Source organism: Pelophylax lessonae (genome assembly GCF_965119305.1).
Source record: "Pelophylax lessonae genome assembly, chromosome: 2".
Lineage (NCBI taxonomy): Eukaryota > Metazoa > Chordata > Amphibia > Anura > Ranidae > Pelophylax > Pelophylax lessonae.
The window spans coordinates 324,754,753-324,780,261 of NC_138769.1; the positions used below are offsets into that span (position 1 = coordinate 324,754,753).

The 25,509-nt window shown below is 40.5% G+C and overlaps 1 protein-coding gene across 3 annotated transcripts in view; it reads right to left on the reverse strand.

The window, feature by feature from the left end:
• Nucleotides 1-7,177: 7,177 nt before the first annotated feature.
• SCMH1 (Scm polycomb group protein homolog 1) overlaps nt 7,178-25,509 on the reverse strand; it is an 84,570-nt gene continuing 66,238 nt past the window's right edge. For all 3 annotated transcript variants that reach the window (XM_082247034.1, XM_082247033.1, XM_082247032.1), the window contains 3 exons: nt 23,276-23,458; nt 19,640-19,770; nt 7,178-7,773 (listed from right to left, as the gene is read on the reverse strand). In XM_082247034.1, the coding sequence (XP_082103160.1) occupies nt 7,648-7,773; nt 19,640-19,770; nt 23,276-23,458 (440 nt within the window). In that variant the 3' untranslated portion in view covers nt 7,178-7,647. The remainder of the gene's footprint in view (nt 7,774-19,639; nt 19,771-23,275; nt 23,459-25,509) is intronic.

Below are 25,509 nucleotides of genomic sequence, written 5' to 3' on the forward strand. Positions count from 1 at the left end.
CAAACCAATTCAGTTGACACTTCACACCAGATTGTCCCTGGCATGGTGGCTTAGAAATTCAGTTCTGGAACCACAGTTGAAGTCCTTCCTCCCTGTCATCTGGAAGATTCCTAGAAGGGATGCCAGCCTGTTGGGCTGAAGAGGAGTCTTGGGCACTCAAGTGCAGGGGGCCTTGTCATCAGAATCTCCTTAACGTTTCTGAGCTTTGGGTGATTTGAACCAACCTCCTGGAGGGGTTACCTGATTCAGATTCAACTGGACAACACAATTGTAGTGATCTAGATGTAAATAAACCATCAGGGAGGAACCAGAAGTCCTCACTGCCGCAAGCTAGAATGGATCTGTCCTGACTGGAACTTAAAGTGGAAGTAGCACATCGATTTAACAGTTTCAAAAAAGTTACATTTCCTCCACAACTTTCTTATTGGATGAGCTCTAAACCAAACTGTCAAACTATCCAATGGCTGGTGTCATAACTGATCACACTTGCAGCATCATAGCAGTTGCAGATTGAACAGAGGCCAAGATGGCAGCTTCCATGGCTGAAAACGATAGAAGTCCATCCATGTGCACAGTGGAATATACTGGGTGTGGCGGCCTGACCTCATTAGTTGTCAAGGTCTGGACCCAGGGGAGTAGGGCCTATAGCTGGAGATGTTCCACAACTTGAGTCACAAGTGGGGGATGATGGCTGTGTACCTCCCGGACAGGTTTGTCTGCCAGTACAGGGAACCAGAAGCAGTGAATGATCTGGTGACTTATGCCTCGTACACACGCAACGATTGTTGGCCGTGAATTTTCGGCCAACGTCCGATCGGCAGATTGTCGGCTTGTTAGTATGATGCTTCCGACAACCGACTGCGACTTTTCGGCCGAACAAAATCTGGTGTGCATGCTATAAAATTTTTGTTGGCCGTCAGCAGGACGGCAGATTGTTCGTCAGTCAGTACAGATTTCGGCAGACAAAAATCAGATGAGCAAGACTGGGCATGGTCAGAGAAGAAAAAACACACGGAAAGTATACCAGCACATATCACTTCTGAAGTTGGTTGTTGTTGGCCGAAAAAATTAGTGTGCAGTCTAGAGTACATTTCAACCAACACAACAACACTGGACAAAAGACGGCCGATCGGTCAGCCAACAATCGTTGCGTGTGTACGAGGCATTAGTGGGATCAGTACATCCCAACTGATGCATTTCCTTTCCTAAAACAAATTCTTCTGCTTCATAAGAAAAAAAAGATGGTGAAATTCACTTCTCAGACAGATGTGGCAAGAAAGAAAATCTCATTAGATCTACATTACAGTATTTAGAGGTTTCTATCTATCCCATACCACAAGGAAAACATTATAGTCCGATGTTAGTAAGTTGATCAGTACCATTGCCTGGGACTTCTGTATGAATAAAGCCTACAAATACAATTTTGTTCAATGATCTCGCACACCATCAATTCCAGCTTTATTAACCCTTAAGTCATAATCAACTCTTTCCTCCCCCCCTTTTAGCTATTTTTTGTTCTGAATTACCATTCATATTGATATATAAAAATACTTTTTTAGTTCCAGTTCATATTGCTTTTTGGAGCGTTGCATTAAAAAACCCCACAAAATGAATAAAAGCCTTTATTTCATTTTCAAATAACTTTGCAATTCTTTGTATCAAGTCATTTTAATGTCATTATAGACGGGACAAATTAAAGAATAAAATTTTCACTTTTTATCTACAGTAATATAACACTAATTGTTTTAAAACTAACACTGGTCAAACTAGGAAAAAATGTGTTACTTTTTTGAAATTAGAATATATAGAAAATATTTTTTTCAGTCAGTAATGTCAAAAGAGCCCTTTTTGTTTCCAACAAATGATATATGTATTATTTCGGTATCAAAAGTACAAAGTTACTGCCCAATTAATAAGCCTATAGCGGAAAATTAAAATTGCTGAGGTCCATATGGGGTGTATAGGTGTAGGAGCCGAAGTGGCTAAAAAAATTTAAGATAAGGGTCTGTCTATCGAGGACAGCAATACAAAAATCAAGACGCCAATATAAGAGGCAGTGCCTGCCAAGGATAGAGGGCTCAATCTTCTTTACTTTTTTAGTTTTTATTTTAATCACTTTAAACTACAATAAAGGACTTACACCTTGGCTTTGAAATGTGAAATATTTTAGCGTTAAAAGATTAAATGCAACCGCTTAAATATGCTTTTGGTCACAAACAGTATTTGTCTAGAGAAAAAAAAAAAACAATACCCGGTGCTTCTCTGAAATATCTACCCCCTGTATATGGCCCTCGTGTAGAAATGACCAGAGCCAGAAGAAAATTAAAAACATTCAGGGTTGGGTTCAGAAAATACAGTTCTATTCAGAATGGTATAACTGCATCTAGGACCAGGGCTGTCTTTAACACAGGGCAAAAGGGGCAGCTGCCCTGGGCCCAGTCATTGTTGTGGGGCCCAAAGCAGTTGCCCCTTGAGCCCGCATTGCCTGCAAATAATTGATAAGTGGATTCGGGAGGGCCCAAGAAAATATTTGCCCAGGGTCCAATCAATATTAAAGATGGCCCTGTCTAGGACAGAGCCTATATTTGTTTTAAAATACATTTCTGATAGTTCTAGATCACAGAGAATCACCCCCCAACCTTTGTGAAGTTGTCAAATTAAGAAAGAAAATCCGGTTAGACATGCTTTATAATATTTAGATGACCCAACAAGCACTTCTCCCCTCTATTCTATACCACAAGAAAAATATTATAGTCCAGATTGTTAGAAAGGCGATTGGTCTGAATTAGCATAATCAAACTAAAAACTTTTTCCTAGGGGCCTTTGCTTCAGTTTGCCAAGCTTCTGAGATCATGCAGTGTTCATCATTCATGGCCACTATACGACAGAGTGGCAGTAAAGGGGAGCCCTAGTACCCACTGACTTGAGGGCATGTGACCACATTTTGCTACACCTGTAAACACACCAGAAAAGTCAAGCCACTATTGCTGTAGGGTTCAGGCAAAGATTACAGAGCACTTTAATATATTAGTGGAGCTTACAACAGTCTAAAATGCTCTCGGAAAGCTCTTATAGCAAATACAATAAAGGAATGACTGCCAGTCTAATAGTTACCCCTCAGAAGACACTGACTTATCTATAGAGGTAAACGGGATGTACAAAGTAGTAAGCTGGCCCCATGTAAGAGCAACAATACTAACATATCTGCATCCAGTCATCTCAGTTTTCCATTTAAAAGGATACTAAAGGCTCATTTTCTTAAAAATATTAATGTTATGCTTATCTGCTCTGCCCAATGATTTTCCACAGAGCAGTCCAGATCCTTCTTTTCTCGGGTCCCCTGCTGGCTCCCTGGGCTGGCCCCATAGCAAGCCGCTTGCTACGGGGGCACTCTTGCATGTTTGCTCCCGAGCCCCACTGTGTCCATAGGAGACACAGATTTGGACTTGGCCCCTCTCCCTCCTTACTGGCTGTGATTGACAGTGGCTCCCGCTGCTGTCTCTGAGATAATGATGAGATAATGATGAGGCAGAGAGCCAGGACACATCGCTGGATCGGGTTTAGGTAAGTATTGGGGGCTGCATACTTAATCATAGAATGCATGAAGATAACACCCCTTTACAACTACTTTACTTATTCACCACAGTAAAGAGCTCAGTAAAGAACACTATTGGTTCTTTTTGAAGAGACAAACACACTGAAACATACATGCCCTAATAAAAATATATAATATAAAAAAGGTAATTAAAGGTCACTGAGGCGGTTTCAAAAATTATTCATTTTATATAGTTCATTATCATTTTAATTGTATGCAAATAGATATCTCCTTCCTCCTATTTATTCCAGTGATTGCATTTTTAAATTGGGTTTTAGTGTTTCTTCCTTCAACTCCTTGCATTTAACTACATTAACAGGCTTTAATCCGGAAGAGTGGGCAGAATTCAGTCAGCCAGGCTTTACTGCATTGCACAGCTCTCTGTATAATAATAAATAGAGCTTATTGATTGGGTGAGAGAGCATAGAGATAACCTCATCAGTGACCTGCTGTTTCTTCACTACTCAATCACAGTCTTGACCAACCTGTATTGCCTTGACTGTGGTATAGAAAATTAAACGGTCAGGACCTTGCATAATATCAGTCAGATACCTCGTCTAGAAAACATAATTACAATTTTTTTGCAGATAAAGACTGAGTTAACCTTTTACATAAACTGGCCCATGAAGACAAAGGGCCCTAGTAATTTAAAATGCACAATATAATTTGTAAAAATAACTGTAGGTCTTTTCTGTCATCCATAAAGTCTGGCCAAAGTACCCCAATTTTTACATTCCTATGTCCTGTTTTTTTTTTCATGGTAGGGGTTCAGTGCTTACCACCAGCATTGCAGGAGTGCTCAAAAAGCTGCACATATGCGGTATCAAGGTGGATAAAAATCGTTTTGTTTTTTTTTTTTAAATTGGATTTATTGGAGATCAAACTGATTTTTTATTTAAATCAAATTTTGTTTTAACCACTTAAGCCCTGGAGGATTTGGCTGCTCAAAGACCAGGGCCTATTTTGCGATTCGGCACAATTGCACACTACCAGCAAGAATGAGTCCTTACATTTAAGGAGCACCTGTCATTTCAGATCCATCATGGCAGCAGCTGTTAGCGGGCATCCACTCACCTGCTGCTGCCACGTCCCTCACCTTGTTGTATCACTGGCGCATCACCAGCCGTCCCATTAAAGTGAATGTGGGGCAGAGATGACAGTTGCTCTTTAAAAATTATGATTTAAATTGAGTGGATTTAAATCAAGCCTTTTTACTAGTGATTTATTTCAACTGATTTTTTTTGGAGTTTTAAAGTATAACATAAATGTATACAAATAATATATATGTCCATAACATCTAAACTGTTACTAAGTAGACATGGTTCATCGTAAGCCAACATAGAATTTTACTAGTGATTTAAATCAAATCCACCCTGTGCAGTATGCTTTCTCTCACTACAGGAAAAACTCTCCAGTTTAATCCCCACCAGGATTCTCACACTGCCATAGCTTCTTTCCATCTCCTACTCTGGGCTACAAGAAAATGGCCACCGAGATTCATTCTTTGTGGCAACTAAAGAGATTATCACTTAAAGATGGTGGCCTTGTGGCCATTTTGTTGTAGCCCATGTCCTTAACCACTTAAGGACCGGAAGATTTTGCTGCTTAATGACCAGGTACTATTTTGCGATTCGGCACTGCGTTACTTTAACGGACAATTGCGCGGTCGTGCAACACTGTACCAAAATAAAATTTATGTCCTTTTTCCCACAAATAGAGCTTTCTTTTGGTGGTATTTGATCACCTGTGCGATTTTTATTTTTTGCGCTATAAACAAAAGAAGAGCAACAATTTTGAAAAAAAACAATATTTTTCACATTCTGCTATAGAACATTCCCCCCCCCCCCCAAAAAAAATTAAAAAACAAAATTTAACATTTTAGGCCAATTTGTTTTCTGCTACATATTTTTGGTCAAAAAAAATCGCAATAAGCGTATTTTGATTGGCTTGCGCAAAAGTTATTGTGTCTACTAACTACGGGAAAGATTTATGTCATTTTTTATCGTTTTTTTTTTTACTAGTAATGGCGGCGATCTGCGATTTTATGTGGGACTGGGACATTGCAGTAGACAGATCGGACCCCTAACTGACATTTTTGACACTTTTGGGGGTACCAGTGACGTTACTACAGTAATCAGTGCTAAAAATATGCACTGTTACTGTAATAATGCCATTGGCAGGGAAGGGATTAATACTATTAGTGATCAAGGTGTTAAATGTAAGCCTAGGGGAGTGATTCTAACTGTGAAAGGGTTGGGCTTGTGAAATCATCACAGAGACACGTGATCCAATATAGAAGGATCACATAGCCTCTGTGATCACTTCAGGGAGAATGACGGACGGCTGTGTTTACATCAGCTGTCTGTCCTTCTCTGTCAGCAGAGGGAGATCGCGAGTGGCCGGCGGCCATCAGAGCTGCCTGTCACATGCACTGGCTCCCCGGCGCGCTCGCCCCCTAGAGTCTCCTGAGCGAGCCACGTAGTACTACTACTTTGCCCAAGAGCGGTTGCCTGCCGCAGTAAATCTGCGGTGGGCAGTTGTCAAGTGGTTAAAATTAAGCCTGGACATAGGAATGTAAACATTAGGAATATTTCAACCAGGCTTCATGGGTGACAGAAAAGGCCAACAGGTATGGCATTTGCATTAAACAGTATTTTTACAAACTGCACAGTGTATATAAAATAACTGCGGGCCCTTGTCTGCATTGGGCAGTTTATGTAAATTGTGAATTTAGACTTTAAGACATTTTATATGTATGTATCCTGCCTATGTATTTAGCACTTTGCCTACACTTGCAACTTGTTAAATACAAACGTGGAGAAAAAAAGAACCATTAAATATTCACAACATATTTTTTTCAACCTGGCCCATGCTAACTTTATACAAAGTACAAAATTAAATGTAAAGCTTTTCCATACACCGGTATAACATTTTATCAGCTTTTTGCTTTAAAATAAATATAAAGAACTATAAAGTGTATGCATGGTATGGAAGTTCTGCACAAAGTTAAAATTACAGCTAATGGATTGAAGATAAGAGTAAGAATTATTGGTGTGACAATTATACATTTGAACATATCAAAGTCCACTAAAGTTGATAGGCAAAATGAAATGTGCAACCAAAAAGCACCTGCCAGTGATAGTGTAATACTAATATGAAGTATTTTATGCACCAAATATTTCTATAGACTGCTATATTACTACTGGGTCTCCTTTTCTTCATTCCACTGTAGAGGTCAACCACAAAATGCATTAATAACATATAACTGGTTTTGCCTATACTCTGCTCATACAGCTCGTTGCCTCCATATTAGTATTTGGCCATTCATTACGTAGTGCTTTTCTTGTCACCCGTCATGTGAAAAGTGTCTCAGACATTAAAAAAGCAGAGTTCTCATAGCCCAGGTAAAAGGTTTTGGAGACTGATTATAACAATCTGTGACCAATGGGAAGGGTTTTTCAATCAGGTGAAAATAAACAAATCTGTCCACTGTGCAACGACGCCTCAAAGTCTGGAAACCGTACTGTTAGCATCCTAAGCAATAGAATTGGGAAACATTGGATTAACGGTGCGCAAAGCCTGTGTAGTTGGATCTGAATTTATTAATACATATACCGGCGACCCCTTCATTTTACCCATATACAAGACGTAAAGTGGATTTTCAGTAACCTAATAAAGCATCAAATTCAAAGCTTCTGCGGCCAAAAGTTCATTGTGCCTCATTTATTCTACTATGTACAGCACTGTGTGCACTGCCAGTGCTATATAAAATAAGAAAAGTATTGTATGGATTAACCAAGGAGAAGGGCAACCAACGGACCATCTAAAAGTGTAAAGTCTTCATCTCCCAAGATTGTGAAATTTAAAAGGACAAGTTCGCAGGACTGAAGGAGAAACTCAAAAACTGGGAATCTGTAGGTTGAGAAGTCAACAATATGTGAAATGCCCCAGAAAATGGGGACATATTCCTTGAAAGGTGACTTTACAAAAAGTTGCTGAGGCAGTCCAATGTATGACCATTGAGTGAGGAAGGAACTGGCTTCTTTCCATGGTCAGAACTTTCCCTGCTTCAATTTGTCTATGTGGTGAGACAGCTTTAGAGCAGGACCCAACTTCAGCCCCATGTACTTCATCATGACATCACTTCTTAGAAGGAGCAAGGCTTTTCCATCTATTTCCTTAATAGGGGAGACAAAAAAAAAAAAGCTAATGAGAGAGAAGTAATGTATATCAAATCCATTTAATCATGATAGAGTTATAAGAAAATGTTTGAAGTTTTGAAGAGCTACAGTGGCAGAGGAATCTTCAGCCTCCAAAACACTTCCATGTGTGTGAATGCCTGGTCCTGGGTTCTTGTTAGGCCCCTTTCACACTTGGGAGTCTGTAGGCGGACTCATTTTTTCTCAGCGGGGGATCTATCCGCCGATCCCTCGCTGAGCAGGTGGATGGCAGCTCTGTCTCCACGCTGTGTGCAGAGACACAGCTGTCAGGTTCCCGCTGGTCTCTATGGAGGAAACGGATGAGAACGGACTGCCTGTCCGCGTCCGCTCTTATCCGATCCGCTGGACAGATGGAAAAAAAGGGTTTCCGTCCGTCCAGATTCGACGGACCGGATCGGATGTCAGAGGACATGTCTTCGCTGACATCCGATGCCCCATAGAGATGCATGGGGCATCCGTTCAGATCCACCTGAAAAACTGACAGGCGGATCTGAATGGTCCACTAGTGTGAAAGGGGCCTTAGACATGCCTGCCTGCATATCACTACTCTGTCCTGTAATGATGCAGGCCCTGGCAGATACAACCAAAGAATGCAGAGGAGGACCAGGCATCAAATACTCTCTTGAAAGTGTCAGATGCTAAAATTGTTCAGCTATCTTAGCACTTCAATAGTGAAGATCATGGGCAGCAGGGCAGGTAAATAGCAAGTCTTCTCTTTACAGGGACCCTTTTTCAGGTTGTGCTCTAGTGAAAAAAAAAAACTGAAACGCATGAAAAAACCTCTGCAGGAATCCAGTGCAGGAATATACCCGCAGCAGCCTTGACTGCCCTGCTTTTTTACTTCCCTGTGAAATTATAGGATTTTTCTTTAATGTCGCCAATCTCTAAACTTTATCAAATTATTTTACAACGTATTACAGTTACATACGTAAGGAACTTGCAAGAAAACAGTAACTAGTTTACTATAGTGACTATAAAAGTATAGTTCAGAGAAGATATTCACCAGTACTATATACATCTACACTGTAACAACAACCATGCAATCTCCATGAAGCCCCTTTTGTGCCAAAAAACGCCAATAAACACTGTTTATGTTGTCCTCTTGGTTCTAACAGTCATACACATCTAGAAGAGGTAAAAAAGACCTGTGTGGGGGTAACGTCTCCTCCTCAGTAAATCACTAGTGTTCAGGTCTTAATCAGGAATAATATGAAACTCTGCTCCCATGAGCCAATAGGAGCTTGCCATCTTGTGCTTCAGTCAATCTGATGCAGTGCTGGTGGTGTGCAGAGACACAGCATGACTCCTCACTGATTCTGAGATTTACCAAATCTAGTGAACAAAGAATCTGGTACAAAGTATAAACTCCGCGCTAATGGTCTATCTGGATGTAAAACAAACAAAAAAATGTGTGTACAAAAGTGTATGTGCAAATGAGAGATATAAAATTGTATAAATGGTGTAAGTAGTGATATATATATAATATGTGAAAAAAAATGTGAAATATATAGGCTGCAGCCTCCCTGGATATTAGTCCGAAGACTAAATATGGAATGGAATGGGAAGGTAGGGTGGTGGCGCTGCCTAAAATAGGAAATGCTATGAAATATAATGTGATAAAATATCAGTGATAAAACTCAATATATAAAGGTATTTAACATATAAAATGACTAGTGCAGATAAATATTCGATTAGGATCTTTAGAAGAATCAAGAATAAAACAAATATTATTAACTGTAATAGTGCTGTGCTAAAAGTGCATATCAAACAAAGTGCTGGAGTGCACGTGAAATCTCCCAACTATACCACACACTGTGGTATTTAGGTGCAATAAAGTGCCAATCAAATATAGGATAAAAAATACAACGGATATATTCATAGACAGTCCAATGGTAATAAAGTCTCTTATGCCACATGCAGTGACTAAATACAATGTGAAAAAATTCCAAAGAAAAATACCAAAAAATAAATAGTAAGTGACAACACTCTACAAATGGCTTTAAGGAGTGACCCCGTGCTGGGCGGTGAGGTGCTGGGTGATCCTTCTGGTAAAAAAACTCACTCACCAGAAACACCCACCCCACACAGGGGTATAAGGCGGGTGTACAAAAGTATCCAGCGACCAGAGATCTCGGTATCTCCCCTACTCCTGGATAAGGGCGTCCTGGAAGTGGTCTAGGAGATCCTATATGGAAGTATCCCTGGAGTAATAGCGGGTCTTATTGAACTCCTATAAGCAGGTAATGGTCCGAGATGTCTGCAGGAAATCGCTCATAACGGTATACCAGGGAATAATAAATAAACAAGGCACATAGTGTGATACCGTCTAGGTAGTTTAATAACGCAAAAATAGAGAGGTACTCACATAACAGGAGAGAATACAGGCATATAATCGTGAGTCTGGAGCGCGATGCGGTCCAAGCCTCGATCTCGATCGTGAGGAACCGGAAGGGACGCGACACGCTGTACGCGTTTCGTAATAGATACATCTTCAGCAGCGTCGGTTCACTTCCGATATGGTCCCTTATAAGTGCATGCGGTAGCTAGGTAACAAACTATCAACAGGTCGGCAAGATGTTGCGTAATCCGGAAGTGGACTCCAAGTCACGGACTACATTGAAATGGCAGTGTATCGTAATGTGAATCCTCGGATTCAGCTAAGCAAAATCATGTGCAATATTTACAATATGGTAAATTAGTTCGCCAAATATACATCTTGTATATCAGACCTGGGTAACTGCAGATTAGATGTACTAAATGCATTAGCTCCCAGCGCATCGCAAGTAAATAGTCCGGGAAGAAACATACATAATAAAATCTCTTAAATGTGGATGTACCACTCAAGATACTATAAATGACACATATAATTTAAAGTTTAATCCAAAGAAACATTAAAAATTAAAAATACATATAAATGTATATATAGAAGTTAATAAGAGGAGAGGGCCATCTAGTGGCATGTGGTAAAAGTGCATGTAAAGTATATGGCATGAAATGTCTGGAACACTTTAGATGGTGTTAGGCAAGGTATTTAATACTAACTTGATAGAATATATAAAATGGACAGGTATTTAGTAATGTATGTAAAAATATATATATATATATAAAATAGGACAAGGTATTAATAAAAGCAAGATATTTAGATGATAAAAAATATATACAGTGGGCACGGAAAGTATTCAGACTCCCTTAAATTTTTCACTCTTTGTTATATTGCAGCCATTTGCTAAAATCATTTAAGTTCATTCTTCTTCCTCATGAATGTACACATAGCACCCCATACTGACAGAAAAACACAGAATTGTTGACATTGTTGCAGATTTATTAAAAAAGAAAAACTGAAATATCACATGGTCCTAAGTATTCAGACCCTTTGCTGTGACACTCATATATTTAACTCAGGTGCTTTCCATTTCTTCTGATCATCCTTGAGATGGTTCTACACCTTCATTTGAGTCCAGCTGTGTTTGATTATACTGATTGGACTTGATTAGGAAAGCCACACACCTGTCTATATAAGACCTTCCAGATCACAATGCATGTCGGAGCAAATGAGAATCATGAGGTCAAAGGAACTGCCTGAAGAGCTCAGAGACAGAATTGTGGCAAGGCACAGATCTGGCCAAGGTTACAAAAAGATTGCTGCACTTAAGGTTCCTAGGAGCACAGTGGCCTCCATAATCCTCAAATGGAAGACGTTTGGGACGACCAGAACCCTTCCTAGAGCTGGCCGTCCGGCCAAACTGAGCTATCGGGGGAGAAGAGCCTTGGTGAGAGAGGTAAAGAAGAACCCAAAGATCACTGTGGCTGAGCTCCAGAGATGCAGTCAGGAGATGGGAGAAAGTTGTAGAAAGTCAACCATCACTGCAGCCCTCCACCAGTCGGGGCTTTATGGCAGAGTGGCCCGACGGAAGCCTCTCCTCAGTGTAAGACACATGAAAGCCCGCATGGAGTTTGCTAAAAAACACCTGAAGGACTCCAAGATGGTGAGAAATAAGATTCTCTGGTCTGATGAGACCAAAATAGAACTTTTTGGCCTTAATTCTAAGCGGTATGTGTGGAGAAAACCAGGCACTGCTCATCACCTGTCCAATACAGTCCCAACAGTGAAGCATGGTGGTGGTGGCAGCATCATGCTGTGGGGGTGTTTTTCAGCTGCAGGGACAGGACGACTGGTTGCAATCGAGGGAAAGATGAATGCGGCCAAATACAGGGATATCCTGGACAAAATCCTTCTCCAGAGTGCTCTGGACCTCAGACTGGGCCGAAGGTTTACCTTCCAACAAGACAATGACCCTAAGCACACAGCTAAAATAACGAAGGAGTGGCTTCACAACAACTCCGTGACTGTTCTTGAATGGCCCAGCCAGAGCCCTGTTGAGCATCTCTGGAGAGACCTAAAAATGGCTGTCCACCGTTTACCATCCAACCTGAAAGAACTGGAGAGGATCTGCAAGGAGGAATGGCAGAGGATCCCCAAATCCAGGTGTGAAAGACTTGTTGCATCTTTCCCAAAAAGACTCCTGGCTGTATTAGATCAAAAGGGGGCTTCTACTAAATACTGAGCAAAGGGTCTGAATACTTAGGACCATGTGATATTTCAAGTTTTTCTTTTTTAATAAATCTGCAACAATGTCAACAATTCTGTGTTTTTCTGTCAGTATGGGGTGCTATGTGTACATTCATGAGGAAGAAGAATGAACTTAAATGATTTTAGCAAATGGCTGCAATATAACAAAGAGTTGAAAATTTAAGGGGGTCTGAATACTTTCCGTACCCACTGTATATGGGCAATGTGATGAATTGAATAAAACAAGAAATGGTGGATATAATATGGTATTAAAATCAGTATGTATCATTACTAAGATATGTACATGTCATATGGGTTGCACATATGTATCTATGATCACTAAAAAAGAATTGATATTGATTAATTATATATTACCACTAAGAACTGTATAAGTGGTATATATAAATGTGCATGTCATATGGGTTGTACATATGTTATCTATAATCATTAAAAGGGAATTTGTAATTAATTGATTATATATTACAACTAGAAAACTATAAAAATGGGATATATAAATATAATTAAACTACTATTGGATAAATTGTATAGTCTGTAAAAAAGATAAAAACAGACTATAAAACTCAGAGATAAATAAGCTATTAAAAATTAGAAATAAAACAATTAAGATCAATGTCTAAGTTGAGGCCTTTGGGCTGTAATGTATTTAATCTGTATATCCAAGACGTCTCGTTTTTGGAGATTTTAATCTTTTTATTTTCTCCTCGCCAGTGTGCGGATATGGAGTCAATCCCATAAAAGGTAAGGCCACTGGGATCCTTATTGTGTTTCTCTGCGAAATGTCTGGATAAACTATGTTTGGGAAAACCTTTTCGTATATTTTTAATGTGTTCTCTTATTCCAACGTATAGTGGCCTAGTTGTCCTACCCACATATTGCAGCCGGCAAGGGCACTCAATGAGATAGGTTACATGATCGGTATGGCAGGTAATTAACTTATTAATACTGAATTCTTCCCCATTAGCTCTGGATTTAAATTTTAATGTTTTTTTCGGTTGTCGTCTATTAATCTTGCATGCCAGACATCTATTGCATCTGATAAATCCTTTAAGATCTTTAAACATTTTGACTGGCTTCGGAGGGTCAACCACATTATGAACCAGTTGGTTCCGGAGAGAGGGTGCCCTTCTATATATGAACGTGGGTTTGTTCGGTAGCAGTTTAGATAGAGTTCTATCTGTTTTAAGTATTGGCCAGTATTTTTTGATAATACGTTCCGTATCTCTATAATTCCTGTGGAACCCCGTAATAAAAGCTGTATCTCCTTTATTGCTATGTACATGATTCTTCTTAGTTAATAAATCTTCTCTGTTCATTCGTGCTACCATTTCTCTGGTTTTGAGTAAGTTTTCTTTATTAGATCCTTTCTCTTCAAATCTTTGTAATAATATTTCTGATTGTGCCAGATAATCATCATAATTGTCGCAGTTACGTCTTATACGAATGAACTGACCCTTCGGAATATTCCCTTTCCAATTCAGGTGATGACAGCTCGTAATAGGTATGTACCCATTTCTGTCCGTACTTTTAAAAAAAGTTTTACTCCTTGAAACCTGTTTGTCCTTAAAAATTTGTAAATCCAGATAATTAATTTGCTCTTGGCTCCAATTTCCCGTAAATTTTATCCCATAAGGATTATTGTTAAGAGTGGAGAAGAATTCTCGTAAAGTGTCTTCAGTGCCATTCCAAATTATCACGATATCATCAAGGTATCGTCTATAAAAAATCAATTCAGGAACATGTTGGCCATAAACAGAATTTTCCTCGAGCATGTCTATCAAAAGGTTTGCGACGCTCGGCGCATATTTGGCTCCCATGGCCACTCCCTTGGTTTGTAAATAATAATCACGATTATACCAAAAAAAATTGTGAGACATCGCTAATTCAAGGCCTTCCATAATGTATTCTATTTGTGTATGTTTTAATTTACTATGTTCATGTAGTGCCTTGTTCACTGCCATCAGTCCGTCAGGCTGGCTAATGCTCGTATATAGTGAGTTCGCATCTATGGTTGCTAAAAGACATTGATCTGAAATAGGTATAGATTTAAGGGCCTTAATAAGCTCCTAACTGTCTTTTAGATACGATTTACCTTTCTTAACTACAGGTTGGAGGTAGTTATCTATGTACTCGCCTAAATCGGGATAGTAATGAGTCTACCCCACTCACGATAGGCCTACCAGGAGGTTTCTGGGCATCCTTATGTATCTTGGGTAAATAATATACCACTGGTGTTTTGCTAGATTGGGGCAATAAATATTGAGCTTCTTTTTTTGTTTAATATGCCAATTTCTTTACCTTTTTTTATGTAATCTCTGAATTTCTTTTTATATAATTTAGTGGGATTGCCTTTTAACTTTTTGTAAGTATCTGGTACTTGTAGGAGGTTGCACATTTTGGCTTCATAATGTGTTTTTCTCAGAATGACTAGGCCACCACCCTTATCCGCAGGTCTGATGACTATGTTTTTCTTTTTCTCAAGTTCTCAAAAATTCTTTTTTAGTGATCATAGATACATATGTGCAACCCATATGACATGTACATATCTTAGTAATGATATATACTGATTTTAATACCATATTATATCCACCATTTCTTGTTTTATTCAATTTATCACATTGCCCATATATTATATATATATATATATATATATATATATATATATATATATATATATATTATCATCTAAATATCTTGCTTTTATTAATACCTTGTCCTATTTTATATATATATATATTTTTACATACATTACTAAATACCTGTCCATTTTATATACTCTATCAAGTTAGTATCAAATACCTTGCCTAACACTATCTAAAGAGTTCCAGACATATCATGCCATATACTTTACATGCACTTTTACCACATGCCACTAGATGGCCCTCTCACCCTCTCCTCTTATTAACTTATATATATAGACATTTATATGTATTTTTAATTTTTAATGTTTCTTTGGATTAAAATTTAAATTATATATGTCATTTATAGTATCTTGAGTGGTACATCCACATTTAAGAGATTTTATTATGTATGTTTCTTCCCGGACTATTTACATGCGATGCGCTGGGAGCTAATGCATTTAGTACATCTAATCTGCAGTTACCCAGGTCTGATATACAAGATGTATATTTGGCGAACTAATATACCATATTGTAAATATTGCACATGATTTTGCTTAGCTGAATCCGAGGATTCACATTACAATACACTGCCATTTCAATGTAGTCCGTGACTTGGAGTCCACTTCCGGATTACGCAACATCTTGCCAACCTGTTGATAGTTTGTTACCTAGCTACCGCATGCACTTATAAGGGACCATATCGGAAGTGAACCGACGCTGCTGAAGACGTATCTATTACGAAACGCGTACAGCGTGTCGCGTCACTTCCGGTTCCTCACGATCGAGATCGAGGCTTGGACCGCATCGCGCTCCAGACTCACGATTATATGCCTGTATTCTCTCCTGTTATGTGAGTACCTCTCTATTTTTGCGTTATTAAACTACCTAGACGGTATCACACTATGTGCCTTGTTTATTTATTATTCCCTGGTATACCGTTATGAGCGATTTCCTGCGGACATCTCGGACCATTACCTGCTTATAGGAGTTCAATAAGACCCGCTATTACTCCAGGGATACTTCCATATAGGATCTCCTAGACCACTTCCAGGACGCCCTTATCCAGGAGTAGGGGAGATACCGAGATCTCTGGTCGCTGGATACTTTTGTACACCCGCCTTATACCCCTGTGTGGGGTGGGTGTTTCTGGTGAGTGAGTTTTTTTACCAGAAGGATCACCCAGCACCTCACCGCCCAGCACGGGGTCACTCAAAGCCATTTGTAGATAGAGTGTTGTCACTTACTATTTATTTTTTGGTATTTTTCTTTGGAATTTTTTCACATTGTATTTAGTCACTGCATGTGGCATAAGAGACTTTTTATTAACATTGGACTGTCTATGAATATATCCGTTGTATTTTTTATCCTATATTTGATTGGCACTTTATTGCACCTAAATACCAGTGTGTGGTATAGTTGGGAGATTTCACGTGCACTCCAGCACTTTGTTTGATATGCACTTTTAGCACAGCACTATTACAGTTAATAATATTTGTTTTATTCTTGATTCTTCTAAAGATCCTAATTGAATATTTATCTGCACTAGTCACTTTATATATGTTAAATACCTTTATATATTGAGTTTTATCACTGATATTTTATCACATTATATTTATATTTCTTAGCATTTCCTATTTTAAGCAGCGCCACCACCCTACCTTCCCATTCCAAAGAATCTGGTACAGCTGCTCATAGTAACCAATCAGCTTCTAGGTTTTATTGTAAAGGCTTAATTGAACAAATTGAAACTAGAAGCTTATTGGTTACTAAGTTTATGTTCTTTAACCCCTTTGTGACAGCACCCCCTTTTGCTCACACAGGTTAAAATCAAAATTTTGATCAGAAAATTACTTATAACCCCCAATTACCGTATTTATCGTCGTATAACACGCACCTCAATTTTGAGAGGGAAATTTCAGAAAAAAACTTCAAATTTCAAATGAAGAACTTTGAAGCAAAATAACTGTGGCTCAGAACTTTTTTTTATTAATATTACCACTTATAAGGTAAATAATGTAAAATGACAGTCAGCTAGTGTGTCTCTCTTAGCTCCCATCCCCCTATCAGGAAGTGTTTATTTGCTCCCCCTGGCAGACTTCTTTTCATACTCTGGTCCCCTTTAAAATCAGTGCACAGTTGCTGCCTTTGCAGGGAGGAGGGGCTGTCAGCTATTGTGTGTGTGTCTCTTAGCTCGGCTCCCCCTTCCCATGTTAGGCAGTGTGTCTGTGTTCAAAACTCCTCTTTCTCACATATTTTTACTTCATTACTTGTACCTGACGGTACATCAGCCAGCAAACTCTTGCGAGCAGAGCAGAGCGTTACCCTGGTTACGCTCCGACAGCCATGAGAATTCAACTGCTGTGATGTGTTCGCCTGGAGCAGAGGAAATCTGCCGGAGACCTGCAATGCTGGTCCTGGGTGGCCCGGGACTCACAGGTTTTCCGGCCGTTACTGTGACATTCACTCGCTTTAGATTCACCGCTATGCGGTATGTACCTTGGCTTCTTAACACTATATCGGCGTATAACACGCACACATCATTTACCCCCTATTTTCAGGGGGAAAATGTGCGTGTTATACGCCGATAAATGCGGTACATATTTTCTGAAAACAGGGACCCTGTAGAAAAAAAAAAGAAGTTGCATTTTTTTTTATGTTGCACAATATTTATAAAAATGTTTATCAAGTTGACATTTTTAGGAAAAAATACACTGAAATTAATTTTAGTGCAAACACAAACACAATATACCCATTTTTTTACATAAAATACAAGAGATGTAGTTGTGTGGATAAAATACATACCAAGCAGGTTAAGCCTTAAAATTGCGCACACCTGTGAAATGGTGAAAAATTACCTAAAATCGGTACCTAAAATTGTCCATAGCTCTTTTACTTCCTCTTTCAACTATCTATTGTCTTTTTTCCTTTCCTTTTTTTGTTTGTTTGTCTTTATGGTTTATAGTGTGGGGATGCAATGACTTATGCTCAAACCTATATTAGTGTGGTAAAAAAGGTTCAAACTATGCTCTTTGCTCGCCTATAATGCTAATTGTGTACCCTCTTTCTTTTATTCGGATTTGTATATACGTGCTGACCAATTATAATCTGTGAAAATTGTTCAAGAAGGCTTAAATGAAAAAATAAATAAAATAAAATTGTGCATAGGCGAAACATTAAAAGCCTTTTCAGCCCATAAGTTAGCGTTAACAGCAAATGATGGCCCTCGATTTTTTGCACTATTTCCATTTTGCAATGATTTGTATTATGCATGTATGTATACAGGGGTTTTAAAATGTGTTTTGTTTTAATTATGTCGCTTTATTTTTTAACTTTTTATGCTTATCTTTATTGCTATATCACATAGAGGGTAGCAAGCCCCTATGTGATAACATAACCAAAGTGACAGGTCTTCTTTATGGAAATATCAGTGGTCTATTAGACCACTAATGTCACCTATACACGTAACTGAAGCAGACAGATTGTGCTTCACCAGTTTCTTCCATAGCAACCAGAGGAATGACAACCAGAAATAGAAATGCCGAAACCCTTGTGGCTTCAGGCTTCATTCACCAGAAGTGAGATCAGTTAAGGGTTTACTGCTGGTCTTGGGTCTAGAGGATTGTTGGTGAAGCCTGAGATATAAGTCAATGGGGGCAGGCTTGGAACCTTCTCAGGCCCGTAGAAGCAATCAGGCGGGTCTACAGCCACCCAGATCACTTGTACCTGAAAGCCAATCAGCAGATGAAAAACAAATGACACCAAGCTGTGATCTTTTTTATAACCACCTGTAAACTATGATGTACTGGTACATCAAATGGTCCTTAAGTGGTTAGTCACTGCAACCGCAAACAACAAATACTAATGCGTATCTGCTTTAGAAGATCAGTTCATTTTTTCTATTAGCAGCCCTCACAGCTTCAGACACCAAAGCAAAAGCTAAATGTGGAAATCCAAGCAATTTCTTAGAAACTATTTGAAAGGTTTTTGCTTAGACTAGAGATCATTGAATTGCATCATCCTGAATGCCAATCCCTATATAAACAACACCTGTATTTTAAATCATTGCCCACTGAAAGCAAAATTGTCAAAATTACAAATAAGGAAAGGTTTATTCACAGTAAAAGATGTGAAAATGTGAAATAGACTCCCTCCAGAGGTGGTTCTGGCTAGCTCACTAGATTGCTTTAAAAAAAGACTGGATTCTTTCCTAAATATAGCTAATATAACTGGGTACTAACATTTATAGGTAAAATTGATCCAAGGAATATACGATTGCCTCTCAGGGGACCAGGAAGGAATTTTTTCCCCTGTTGTAGTAAATTGGATCATGCTTTGCTGTGTTTTTCACCTTCCTCTGGATCAACTGTGGTATAGGATTGTGTATAAGGGATTGTATGGTTGTGTTTTCTTTTTTGTTTTTTATTGGTTGAGCTAGATGGACCTGTCTCTTTTTTCAACCTGACTATCTATGTATGCAACTTTGTGGTTCAGCCTTATGAAGACTGGACTTATAACCATCACTAGCTGGTCTAGACACAAGTCATGTTATTCTTTATATGCTAAACTGCTAAAACGAAGTCAACTCCAAAACCTGGTTACAACAAATACGACTTACATGTTTGCGGAAGAGCTCAGCATGGGATCCCAGCTGTGGATCAGCTTCTCTGATAAACTGCATTACGTCTTCCATATTCCACTGCGAAGGGTCACGAGGCCCTTGTCGGCTGCTAGTGTACCTCTCTGACTCTAGAGGAAACAATAAAAATATGGTCTAAATCAGCAATCTGCCTTTGCTTGGGGTAGGCACACAAAGGCAAAAGGATGTAGCTCTCAATGCACTGGATTGTAGCTGAACCAGAGGTTGGGTAAGATGTATTACTGTAAACATACTGTATATTTGATATGTATGACTAAAACACTGTACTGTTTAATTGCTGCCTAATTTGTGAATAGAGCATGCATGTTTACAGCAATTAAAAATGACTGGTCAGCACCAAAGACCTGAGCTAAAGTGACTCAGTTGCTGCTGATCTTCACGCTCTAGAAAAGCTACAGGGGCTGCAGAATCTTCAACATCCAGCACATTTCTGGGAATCTTGGATGCTTTGTCCCACATATAATACTTACCTGTCCCCTGATGGGGTTTGATTTGCCAGCCCCTAAGTCACTAATGTGCCTGTAGTGAAGTGGAAAAAAACAAAGGCACAGAGGGAGACCAGGCATTAGTCAACCTCAGAAGTGTCAGAAGCTGAAGATGCTTTAATCAGCAGTATATTTTATTTTAAATATAGCAAATAGCAGGCAGCAGGACAGGTAAGTAAGTAAAGACCTTTTATTTTACATTTTGATCCTGGCGACAATGTTGCTTTAAAGTGGATGTAAACCCTCACATAAACCCAGTGAAGTGAACAGCCTCAGATTATACGCAGAGATGAAACAAATTTCCCTACATACAGTATCTCACAAAAGTTTGTACACCCCTCACATTTTTTTGTAAATATTTTATTTTATCTTTTCATGTGACAACACTAAAGAAATGACACTTTGCTACAATGTAAAGTAGTGAGTGTACAGCTTGTATAACAGTGTAAATTTGCTGTCCCCTCAAAATAACTCAATAAGTGAGAAGTAATAAGTGGGCCCAAATAGCCATTTTCCCTCCCTGATGTCAGGTGACTCAGTGTTACAAGGTCTCAGGTGTAAATGGGGAGCAGGTGTGGTAAATTTGGTGTAAATTTGGTGTAATTGCTCTCATTCTCTCATACTGGTAACTGGAAGTTCAACATGGCACCTCATGGCAAAGAACTCTCTGAGGATCTGAAAAGAGGAATTGTTGCTCTACATAAAGATGGCCTAGGCTATAAGAAGATTGCCAAGACCCTGAAACTGAGCTGCAGCACGGGGGCCAAGACCATACAGTGGTTTAACAGGACAGGTTCCACTCAGAACAGGCCTCGCCATGGTCGACCAAAGAAGTTGAGTGCACGTGCTCAGTGTCATATCCAGAGGTTGGCTTTAGGAAATAGACATATGAGTGCCGTCAGCATTGCTGCAGAGGTTGAAGGGGTGGGGGGGGGCGTCAGCCTGTCAGTGCTCAGACCATACGTTGTGCATCAAATTGGTCTGCATGGCTGTTGTCCCAGAAGGAAGCCTTGTCTAAAGATGATGCACAAGAAAGCTTGCAGTTTGCTGAAGACAAGCAGACTACGGACATGGATTACTGGAACCATGTCTGATGAGACCAAGATAAACATATTTGGTTCAAATGGTGTCAAGCGTGTGTGGCAGCAACCAGGTGAGGAGTACAAAGACAAGCGTGTCTTGCCTAAAGTCAAGCATGGTGGTGGGAGTCTGGGGCTACACGAGTGCTGCCGGCCCTGAGGAGTTACAGTTCATTGAGGGACCCATGAATGCCAACATATACTGTGACATACTGAAGCAGAACATGAGCCCCTCCCTATTCCAACCCCAAACACAACTCCAAGACGACCACTGCCTTGCTAAAGAAGCTGAGGGTAAAGGTGATGGACTGGCCAAGCATGTCTCCAGACCTAAACCCTATTGAGCATCTGTGAGGCATCCTCAAAACGGAAGATGGAGGAGCGCAAGGTCTCGAACATCCACCAGCAATGTGATGTCGTCATGGAGGAGTGGAAGAGGACTCCAGTGGCAACCTGTGAAGCTTTGGTGAACTTCATGCCCAAGGGGGGTTAAGGAAATGCTGGAAAATAATGGTGGCCACACAAAATATTGACACTTTGGGCCCAATTTTGACATGGTCACCTAGGGGTGTACTCACTTTTGTTTCCAGCAGTTTAGACATTAATAACTGTGTAAACTAAAATGTGAATGTGCCCGCGCTTAGTTCATAAAGTGGCAAAAGAGTCCTTTTGATAAAATGTAAATACAGAGGAATCAGTTCATTGAAGTGCCAGTGCTATGAATCAAAGTATACATGAATCACTCAGTGCTCCCCTCCTGTGTCCCCACTCACCAGATAAATGGGGAAGATGAGCATCCAATGCTGTAAAGCATTGAGGGTCTGTGTTTATGTTATTCCTTTCTTCCTGATGGAATGTATCCCCCAAGCGGTGGAAATAAGGGGTGTGTGTGGAGTTATTTTGAGGGGACAGCAAATTTAGAGTTATACAAGCTGTACACTCACTACTTTACATTGTAGCAAAGTGTAATTTCTTCATTGTTGTCACATGAAAAGATATAATAAACTATTTACAAAAATGTAAGGGGTGTACTCACTTTTGTGAGATACTGTAAGTTTTATTTGTATATCTGCTGTCTTCAGCTTTCTACACTGTTTAGAAAGTGATCACCATCTTAGAAATTTTTTTTCCTGTTCCAGCACTGGGTGGAGTTTTGGCATACACGGTGTGACAGCTGATTGGAGGAAAGGCACACACTCCCCCTCCACATAGGCAAAGGAAGGAAGAAACATGCAGAGCTGTGCTGTGAATAGACCAGCTCTCTGCTAATCTATCTCTATGCACCCACCCCGATACAAATTCCCAGCTGCTTTTATCTCGTGTCGGAGAACTTGTCAGAAGATATCATGCACCCATCAAGACATGGGACTTAGGGCCTTGGAGAGAGGTAAGTAGACACTACATTTATATATGTGCCCAGGTCAAATTTCATGAATGGGGTTTACATCCACTTTAACTCTATAACGCTACACCATGGGCCCAACAGATTTTAAGACACCAAGAATCTAGTGCTTTAGGAACTATACTCTACCCATATTCTAGAATACGTATATCATATGGATAGGAATGATAGCTCCTACATTTTACCACTCCAGTGTGTAGCATCAGTGCAGCTTGTTTTAACAGCTGTGATACAGCAAAAAAAAAAAGAGGCAGGGCCTTGCAACACCACTATTGCATCAATGAAATGGTACCCAATGTTTCTTTTGTTCTCAAGAGGTCAAACTGAATTCATGCATTAATAACTGCAGCAGCCCTGTGTATTGAAATCCCAGGTTGGAAGAGCCGGTACTTTCATACATGAGTGATAGCAGGATAGCCTGCAAACAAGACGCCTAATGCTATGAAAGCTACTGTGTAAAAACAAATATAACCCTGAATATCTCCATGTAAGAAATGTACAGAAAACAACATCTATCTAGATAATAATTGCAAATAAGCACTTTAGCTATCCATTTTTCACTTAAAGTGCATAAATATTGTAAACATAGGCTATTAATATGGTTTAAAGTTTAATTTAGAGTACTCACCACCTGAACTGAGCCTACGCACACTTCCCTGTGAGAGACTGCTAGGTTGGTGGTGGCTTCTGAATGCTGGAGATCGGTATTCCCTGGAGATTCTACATGTGTTTGGACTATTGGGAGAGTCTCCTGGAGCCAAACGCTGCTCCACAGATCCCGGAAGACCAGCATCCTGTAGGAATGTTTCTCCTGTGGTGAAAGAGTAAGTAAAGTAACACAATAGAATGATATGCTATCAAATAACATTTGTGTGCTCCCTTTTTTCTTGGAATCCATTTTAGGGGCACAGAAATGTATTCACCTTTGGGTTATACTGCTGCCTATAGAGGGATTAGAAACTGGCAACAAAAAAAAAAATGTAGACCAGCCCAGAATAATTCCTCCCACCATTGGCATGCGTCAGTTCTGTAGCAAATCGGTACCGAGAGCATGGTTTTAAATACAGAAGGGTGGGACCTGTGTTTTCAGCGCTGTTACAATTTGAATGACAATTACTCTGTCTTGCAGCACTGTACCTAAATTAAATTTTTATTATTTTTTCGAGACACGGTTGTTTTTGGTAGTATTTATTCAACACGGTTTTCTCTTTCGTTCATTGATGGACACAGCTCCAGAATCTTCTTGACCATTGGGTTATGCTACCCCCTACAGGAGTAGGACACTAGGCAGAAAAATACTTTACCACACCTATGGGGCAGTCCCAGGGGGTATACTCCCACTTCCTGCTATAAGCATTTTTTTCTGCCTAGTCAGGCGTAAGGACCTAGATTTCTGGCCCTAGCATTTTTTCTTTTTTAAATTGATTTTTTTCCTCTTTTCTTAATTTATGTTCCTGTGAGAACTACAATCAACTGCTGGACTGGGTGATGCACTGAATATTCTATATCCTTATGGTCTCCCCTGTCCGGCCAGCGAGCGGGACTCAATCTCAGCTCCGTGCTAGGTCGGCCGCAACATAGCCCAACTAGACGGGGGCTGGCTTGTGAATTAAACGTTGTGCGAGGATACTCAGACCTGGTCACGGTACCCCTGGCCAGCCGCACCCCCATTCCAAGATGGCGCAGTGGTCTGCATGGAGTGGATTCCACCCTGGCATCCATGGTGCGGTAGTGTCCCCCCTTTTCATTGGTGGCCTGTTGGGGTGGACGTGGACCCCTCCCTGGGATGGTCGGACCCCCAGGGTTCCCATCCTTCCCGCATAGTGCCCCCCCCATTTATCAGGGTCCCGCTGGGGACCACCCCCCCTAGCTCCCCTCTCCCTTCCCCCCTAAGGGGTGATGTACAGGATTAGCTGTTTTGGGGGGGGGGGGGGGTGGTCCTGGTGGGGGCTCGTGCCAGGGCCCTCCCTTCCTGCCCATTTGTTTCTGGGTGTCTCAGAAGCCGCATGGGCGTCGTGCTGAGCCGCCATTTTGTGGGCGATGGCTGCTGTATCTATCAGCAGCCATGTTTGTGTAGTTTGGCGGTAATTTTCCATTGAATAAAGTGGCGGCCATGATTTTGAAGCCTACAGAGCGGTGATTCGGTGGTGGGCCTCTAGTGTTAACTCCTGCGCTTCCTTTTTCTCTCTGATCGCCGCACAGCGTGCAGCTGGACACTCTGCTCTGCTTATAAAGCCACGCTTCTCCTGGTGACATGAGAGCTGAATCTCTGGTTTGACATCTCTGTTCCATCCTTAGACCGGTGTTTAACATAACTTTGGTCTCCCAGACCTTAACGGAATGGGCAACGCTTTTGCGCCAGGATTTGGAGGGGGGGGGGCAGATTTCCTCTAACCTCATAAAGCTAGCAGTCCGGGGGTTGCAGTTCATCTGTGATGCCTCTCTGGATGCGGCTCCTTTAGTCTGTAGGGTATCTGTAACAACAGTGACCCTGAGACGCATGATTTGGCTCAAACATTGGTCTGCAGACCAGGCTTCCAAGAAGGTCCTGTCTGATCTTCCCTTTGTAGGAGATCGCCATTCGGAGCTTCCATGGAGGAGACCATAAAGGGTCTTACGGGGGAAGAGTACTCCTCTCCCACAGGCTACCAGGAGCAAGGAAGCTTGCGCAAACGTGGCCCTTTCTTCTCGGCTTACAAGCGGCCCTTTCGTTACTCATGATCTCAGAACAAGAGATCGAAATCCATTCAAACCCCCTTGGGAGGTTCCAAGAGGCCCTGGTCTGGTAAGCCGAGAGCGGGTCGCTTCAGACAAGCCCTCTTCTGCCTTAAGGGGCGCCCTCACCTAAAACTGGGGTGGGTC